Genomic DNA, 8436 nt, shown 5'->3' on the forward strand with positions numbered 1-8436 from the left:
GCATTATGCTCCTGGTTGTGTGCGCTCCATCAGGCATTATGCTCCTGGCTGTGTGCGCACCATCAGGCATTATGCTCCTGGTTGTGTGCGCTCCATCAGGCATTACGCTCCTGGTTGTGTGCGCTCCATCAGGCATTACGCTCCTGGCTGTGTGCGCTCCATCAGGCATTATGCTTTTGGTTGTGTGCGCTCCATCAGGCATTATGCTCCTGGCTGTGTGCGCTCCATCAGGCATTATGCTTTTGGTTGTGTGCACTCCATCAGGCATTATGCTTTTGGTTGTGTGCGCACGTTCAGGCATTATGCTTCTGGTTGTGTGCGCTCCATCGGGCATTATGCTTTTGGTTGTGTGCGCTCCATCAGGCATTATGCTTTTGGTTGTGTGCGCACCATCAGGCATTATGCTTCTGGTTGCACGTGTTCAGGCATTTTGCTTCTGGTTGTGTGTGCGCTCGTTCAGGCATTTTGCACATCTAACCAAGCTTGCAAAGTCAGGTTACCTCCATTAAAAAAAGACTGCTCTAATAGCAAGTCCTGTATATTCCCAACTAGAACACGCACCAGGTTCTCATCCAACACTAGAGACTTGGACTTTTTTTATATAACTCATTAAAATATTAATGCATTATAACGCTACCATATTGTGGTCCAGATGTGATGAATTTAAGAAGAGAAAGGGAAAATTAGGCCCGCCATGACTCTACCCCCCACTGCTGTTTTGGTGCATAACATCATAGGCATGCTGACTAGTACCAGGCGTACGCAAAGGAAGATTTTGCACAGTGTGATCTGTAAGGGGTATTATTTGGTCTGATATATAACATTGCCTCTGGGGATGACCTTGACAATCTTTTCACCTAGCCAATCATCCAAGATCAGGAAGGACAAGAGAAAGAGATTTCCATTTCCAAGAGCCATTTCAGAGTATGGAAACAGTCTACATCTCTAATATATATTCCATTGAAGAAAAGGTCAAACGTTAATATTTATTACACAGTAATAGAATGGATTACAAAAAAAACAGCACAAAAGACTACTTCTTGCTGCAGTATGATTCTATATCCTTTTCCCTAAAATGTGCACTCATTCACACCCCCTCATGGATTGAAAATAAATGGAATATGGCGCAACACCCACAATCCCATGATTTTGAATTCATTAGGGGAAGCGTAGGAATCAGTGCCTAAGGGGGTTTGAAGGCTAAAAGCTGTATCTGGATCAGACCACTGTTTCCAGAAAGACACTGCATCATAGTTCAGTGTCCATCTATGATGAAATTGCACGTCCCCTTAAGAGCCATAGATGAAAGGGCACAGTGAAATAAATGTCTATCGCCACCATCACTTCAGCTGTAGTACCACCTGTAAGGACACAAATACACACTATCAGGATACATACACACAGTTGGATAGAGGGCTCTTGTGCTACAGAGCCTGCTGTGGCATTGAGGGCTTCCACCATTTTAAAGTAGTCAACTGGATGAGACTTACTATGGGTTAAGAAAGGAGTGGTCAACTAAAGAATTATACTCCTGAACAAACAGGTGTCAGTAAATCACCAACATTTGATTGATACCTATTCAGACAAAACACACTCCAGCATGGTAGACAGTGGTATGCACATTTTTTGGTTATTTATGAACTACCAATACACTCAGTAGACTACTTTATAATGGAGATAGCATGGGCCACGCCATTGAGGGCTGTAGATATTGACGTGTTGAAAGTACCGAAATGTCTGTTCAGCCAGTTAACACAGCTCAAAAACCCATACAAGACACTCAATCAGGGGTCTCTTCACATTTCCCAAGTCAACAACAGAGGCTGGGAGACAGTGCTGTATAAAGCAATGACTACATCAAATTCTCTTCCAGCTCAGGTAACTCAGGCAAGCAATAAAATCAATAAAAACCACCTCGAGAAACAACGCGGACTGTGGACACACTCGTATTCTCTTTTTTTTTTTTTTTTAAATAGTCGTAGTGTTCTTAGTTTAAATGTGTTGCTGTTCTTTGTTTTGTGTGGACCCCAGGAAGAATAACTGCTGCTTCTTCAACAGTTAACTGGGATCCGAAGAAAATAAGTGTGTATCAAATGTACACTGTCAGCACTGCAAAAACCACACACAGAAAAAATAACATACAGTCAGACTAAACTGCTGTTGGGATACAAATATATTTTTTGGGATAAAAGCCCTTCTGTAATACACAAATGTCTTCTAGGACAGAGGGAATATGGAACGATTGGGAAAGAACTGTCCCTTTAAGTGAATGAGAGCGCAAAAACTGGCAGAAATCACCAGCTATTATGCTCCTGACATCAGTAGGTGAAAAGATAATGAATGATATTAAACTATTGGTGGAACTGCCAAGAAAACTGTTCTCAAGCCATCCAAATCACACCCTCCACTGATGCTGACCAAACACTCACACACGCATACATACACGCGCAAGCACTCATACACACATGCTGTGCATAACTGCACCACTAAAACATTAGACAAACATGCTGACACAAACACATTTGATAATACCCTAATTGTCATAATATGTGCGCATGTACGTGTGTCCCTGAAGGTTTACCTTATTGGCAGCCTCCATTGAGCTGATGAGTGTTTGTAATTCCTCTCGGTTCATCTCGACAGACACAGGCTTCAGGGCCCCGTTCTCCTTCACGTCCAAACTGAGGTTGAGTAGAGGGGTCTGGAGAGACGAGATCTTATCGCTGGCCAATGCCAGCTGAACAGAGACAGAGAGGCTTACGATTCTAGTGTATAGAAATCATTGTGGTAGCAGTAGACATGGTGAACCATACACACCAGCATTTCACCCCGGATTAATTCATGACTGATATCACATAATGTGTAAAACCCAGTTGAAACAACAGGACTATAAAAAAAGCATAACCACTTGTTTCATTTGACCTGTATGTCCCATTGAGATAAAAATAAAATATATTTTTCAAGGGAGTCCTGATCAATCAGTTTACCAATCAAACAAATATTGTGGTCTCCTCACTATAGTCCAGGAAATTCACCTTTATATGCCAGTCAAAGTCCTGGAGGGTGGAGCTAGACACGTTATTGGTCCTCTCCACCAGCGCCTGGCGGATCTCCTCCCGTCTGGCCCTCAGGACGGTCAGCACGGCCTCCCCGTACCCCCGGCCCACGTCTGCCAACGATGCCAGCACCTGCCCAAAGCAGAACAGGCTGGCAGTTGCACTAATAAATAATCACTCATACTGTACAGTTAAAATTCAAAATAACTTAGGATTTTATTGTGTGGGATAATACATTGGCCGACATTACACAAAAACTGTCAACACAGAAGACACAGGACAATATTAACTTAAACATGTTTTTTGTAAATATGTTCCTTTGCTCATCTGGTGCAACAGCTCCTGGTGATTATGCAATGAATATCAAATGGCTGGTCTTGTTTCAATCTGCCTGTAATTCTATTTACACATAAAATATTCAGTTAATTAGTTTCTCAACTGAAACAGATGAGTCTGTGTCCCTGTAATTGTTCATAAATATTGTCAATATGGCTGGAGGAGATGGTTGCCGTTTTACAGTCCCCTAACCAATGTTTTTTTGCGTTATTTGTAACTTATTTTGTACAGAATGTTTCTGCCACCGTCTCTTATGACCGAAAAGAGCTCAGGACAGCGATTACTCACCTCGTACTGGAAGAAGATTTTTTTCGTTAACGAGTTGGACGCAAAGGATTTACTTCAGACACCCGACAAGGCCCTCGTCCCCATCATTCGCAGGAGAAAGAGACAGAGATATCAGGGACGTAGGTCGGAGTGCCTTGTAAGGATCCGACGAGAGTTGGTAATCTGCCTTTACCATCAGTCCTATTAGCCAACGGACAATCATTGGATAACAAAATAGACGAACTACGATCACGTATATCCTACCAATGGGACATTAAAAACTGTGATATCTTATATTTCATCGAGTCGTGGCTGAATGACGACATGAATAACATACAGCTGGTGGGTTTTACACTGCATTGGCAAGATAGAACAGCCGCCTCCAGTAAGAGAAGGGGTGGCGGTCTGTGTATATTTGTAAACAGCTGGTGAATGAAATGTAATATTAAGGAAGTCTCGAGGTTTTGCACGACTGAGGTAGAGTATCTCACAATAAGCTGTAGACCACACTATCTACCAAGAGAGTTTTCATAAATGTCTATTTACCACCACAAACTAATGCTGGTACTAAGACCACACTCAATGAGCTGTATACGGCCATACGCAATCAGGAAAACTCTCATCCAGACGTGGCATACAGAGTGGCCAAGGACTTTAATGTAGGGAAACTTAAATCCGTTTTACCTATTTTCTACCAGCATGTTAAATGTGCAACCAGAGGGGGAAAAAAAACTCTAGACCACCTTCACTCCACACACAGAGACGCGTACAAAGCTCGCCCTCCATTTGGAAAATCTGACCATAATTCTATCCTCCTGATTCCTGCTTACAAGCAAAAACTAAACAGGAAAAACCAGTGACTCGGTCAATAAAGAAGTGGTCAGATAAAGCAGATGCTAAGCTACATGACTGTTTTGCTAGCACAGACTGGAATATGTTATGGGATTCTTCTGATGGCATTGAGGAGTACACCACATCAGTCAATGGCTTCATCAATAAGTGCATCGATGATGTTGTCCCCACAGTGACCGTACGTACATACCCCAACCAGAAGCCATGGATTACAGACAACATCTGCACTGAGTTAAAGGGTAGAGCTACCACTTTCAAGGAGTGGAACACTAACCCGGAAGCTTATAAGATATCCTGCAATGCCCTCAGGTGAACCATCAAACAGGCAAAGCGTTAATACAGGACTAAGATTGAATCGTACTACAAGCTATTACAGACTACAAAGGGAAGCACAGCTTCGAGCTGCCCACTGACACGAGCATACCAGACAAGCTAAATTACTTCTATGCTCTGATCGAGGCAAGCAACACTGAAGCATGCATGAGAGCATCAGCTGTTCTGGAGCGACTGTGTGATCACTCTCTCCACAGCCAATGTGAATAAGACCTTTAAACAGGTCAACATTCACAAGGCCAGACAGATTACCAGGACGTGTACTCCGAGGATGTACTGACCAACTGGCAAGTGTCTTCACTGACATGTTCAATCTGTCCCTGACTGAGTCTGTAATACCAACATGTTTCAAGCAGACCGCCATAGTCCCTGTGCCCAAGAACACTAAGGTAACCTGCCTAAATGACTATCGACTCGTAGCACTCACGTCTGTAACCATGAAGTGCTTTGAAAGGCTGGTCATAGCTCACAACACCATTATTCCAGAAACCCTAGACCCACTCCAATTTGCATACCGCCCCAACAGATCCACAGATGATGCAATCTCTATTGCACTCCACACTGCCCTTTCCCTCCTGGATAAAATGAACACCTATGTGAGAATGCTATTCATTGACTACAGCTCAGCTTTCAACACCATAGTGCCCTCAAAGTTCATCACTAAGCTAAGGACTCTGGGACTAAACACCTCCCTCTGCAACTGGATCCTGGACTTTATGACAGACCGCCCCCCCAGGTGGTAAGGGTAGATAACAACACATCCATGCTGTTCCTCAACACGGGAGCCCTTCAGGGGTGCGTGCTCAGTCCCCTCCTGTACTCCCTGTTCATTCATGACTGCATGGCCAGGCATGACTCCAACACCATCATTAAGTTTGCCGATCACACAACAGTGGTAGGCCTGATCACCGACTATGGTGAGACAGCCTATAGCGAGGATATGAGAGACCTGGCTGTGTGGTGCCAGGATAACAACCTCTCCCTCAATGTGATCAAGGCAAAGGAGATGATTGTGGACAACAGAAAAAGGAGGACCGAGCATGCCCCCATTCTCATTGATGGGGCTGTAGTGGAGCAGGTTGAGAGCTTCAAGTTCCTTGGTGTCCACATCACCAACAAACTATCATGGTCCAGAAACACCAAGACAGTAGTGAAAAGGGCACGACAAAGCCTATTCCCCCTCAGAAGACTGAAAAGATTTGGTATGGGTCCTCAGATCCTCAAATAGTTTGAAGGCTGCACCATTGATGGCATCCTGACTGGTTGCATCACTGCCTGGTATGGCAACTGCTCTGCCTCCGACCGCAAGGCACTACAGATGGTAGTGCGTATGACCCAGTACATCACTGGGGCCAAGCTTCCTGCCATCCAGGACCTCTATACCAGGCGTGTCAGAGGAAGGTCCTAAACATTGTCAAAGACTCCAGCCACCCTAGTCATAGACTGTTCTCTCTGCTCCTGCACGGCAAGCGGTAGCGGAGCGCCAAGTCTAGGTCCAAAAGGCTTCTTAACAGCTTCTACCCCCAGGCCATAAGACTCCTGAACAGCTAATCAAATGACTACTCAGACTATTTACATTATCCCCCCCCCCTTTTTTTACACTGCTGCTACTCTGTTTATTATGTATGCATAGTCACTTTAACTCTACCTACATGTACATATTACGTCAATTACCTCAACTAACCTGTGCCCCCGCACATTGACTCTGTTTCGGTAGCCCCTGTATATAGCCTTATTTTACTGCTGCTCTTTAATTATTTCATATTTTTTACTTAACTCGTATTTTTCTTAAAACTGCATTGTTGATCTTAAAATGATCTAGACCTGTTGTATTCGGCGCATGTGACAAATAAGATTTGATGTAACTCTTTACTGAAATAACTATAACTTTTAGCGCTTGAAAATGTAGACCTAGATGTTAGCATTTAATGTTACTATGCTGTGTCAAAGATCAATTCTATGGGAACAGTATGATTGATGCCTGGTTGAACTTTCCTCCTGAGTGCCAAACAACACAGCAACTTGAAACAAACACTCTGTATACACCTGACACACTCAACCCATGGTCTACTCTGCAGCCATAACAAACACAGCCTACCACACACTGCAGCACTCCCATGTTTGTTCTTGCTCAACAAAAACACAGCACCCCCGGAGCATCCCCCAGGAATGGATTAAGAAACACTGACCTAACACTACACATATTCACCCAACAAACCCAACACACTATACTTCAGCCATCAAGAGGCCCTACACAAACCCAATACACCCTGTGACTGACATAGAACCTTCAAAAACCAGTGAGTCACTGCATTGTACACTTTAGAAACCCAAATTTGACTCTGTCAAACATGCATGATACAACTTCAAACTCACTGACTCCTAGCTCACCTCTTGGTCTGGGGTGTTCTTACCAACGGCGAGCCGGAACAGAGAAGAGAGGGAGTCGAGGACCTCCATCCATTCTACAAGGGTCCACATGTCACCATAGTCTGCCATCCGAGGGGACTCCCGCCCACATACACTATCCACCACCCTGTGTAATAGCTGGGGGAAAGAAAATGTGTATCATCATCATGATGATGATGGTAGCCTATGGTAGGATTGAATCTACCCACCAAAACAAGTCAGTAAACAATGCCATGCCCATGTTTGTGTGGAGGTCATAGTGTTTTGGAGTAACTGACTTATCTGCATGCTTTGGATTTACAATCAAGCATAATGCTCCCTCTGCTGGTCAATTATTGGTTCAGCGTGTGCTTATGACAATGACATGGGCACACTGCCAAATCGAGCCCCGACAGCTACACCCAGGCAATCATAGATCAGAAAGGATTAGACGGGTTTAAATAATATGATGACAGCTCCACAAAGCCTATCATAAGTAAAGTTGAAGTAATTACCATATCCTTTCAGACCTACTGGAGTTTTATAGGGCGGGTTACGATTGAGTATTGATATGCTTTCCGAATGGTTAGATGCAGAAAACACAATGGATCATCAATACACAATGCATCTGAATTGGGGAGCTTGCAACAACATTGTAAGCTACATTGTTACAACAGTAATACAAATCACATTTTAGCCCTTGATTGAGAGCATAATATCTTGTTTTCATATTATATAAAACAGACACGAGGGTACTCAAAAGCCTGTTGTATCGTCTCATCTGAATGCACACGCAGAGTATTTAATTCATTTGATTGTAAAACCTAATGGAAATCCTTTCTCCTTCTGTAATACTATGTAGTTCAGTTGGTAGAGCATGGCGTTGGCACCAGGATAGTGGTTTCAATTCCCGGGCCTACCCATACGTAAAATGTATGCACTCATGACTGTATGTCAATTTGTTTAAAAACGTATGCTAGATGGCATATATTACAATGGCCTGTTGCTATGTAACAAATAATAATAAACGCATGCAAGGGTTCTCCTGATATTGCATTGTCTAGCTCCAGGACAGTGGTGAAAAAATGACATGTATGAACCAAGGAAATTCATGTATTATACTTACTTTTGGACATTCTTCAGGGAGTAATTTGGCAAGCAAATGTACCATGTTTTGTTGTCGAGTTTCGCCTTCCTTGTAAAA

The 8436-nt window shown here is 43.4% G+C and overlaps 1 protein-coding gene across 1 annotated transcript; it reads right to left on the reverse strand.

Annotated features, from left to right (window-relative positions):
* Window positions 1–972: 972 nt before the first annotated feature.
* LOC139384054 (COMM domain-containing protein 8-like) lies at window positions 973–8436 on the reverse strand. The gene is made up of 5 exons (XM_071128687.1): window positions 8359–8436; window positions 7236–7391; window positions 3036–3188; window positions 2582–2737; window positions 973–1361 (listed from the first exon to the last, which is right to left on the reverse strand). Exons 1-5 carry the CDS (start codon window positions 8401–8403, stop codon window positions 1341–1343), a joined length of 531 nt encoding a protein of 176 aa, XP_070984788.1. The 5' UTR covers window positions 8404–8436; the 3' UTR covers window positions 973–1340.

This window comes from Oncorhynchus clarkii, chromosome 25 (genome assembly GCF_045791955.1).
Source record: "Oncorhynchus clarkii lewisi isolate Uvic-CL-2024 chromosome 25, UVic_Ocla_1.0, whole genome shotgun sequence".
In the NCBI taxonomy this organism is placed as follows: domain Eukaryota; kingdom Metazoa; phylum Chordata; class Actinopteri; order Salmoniformes; family Salmonidae; genus Oncorhynchus; species Oncorhynchus clarkii.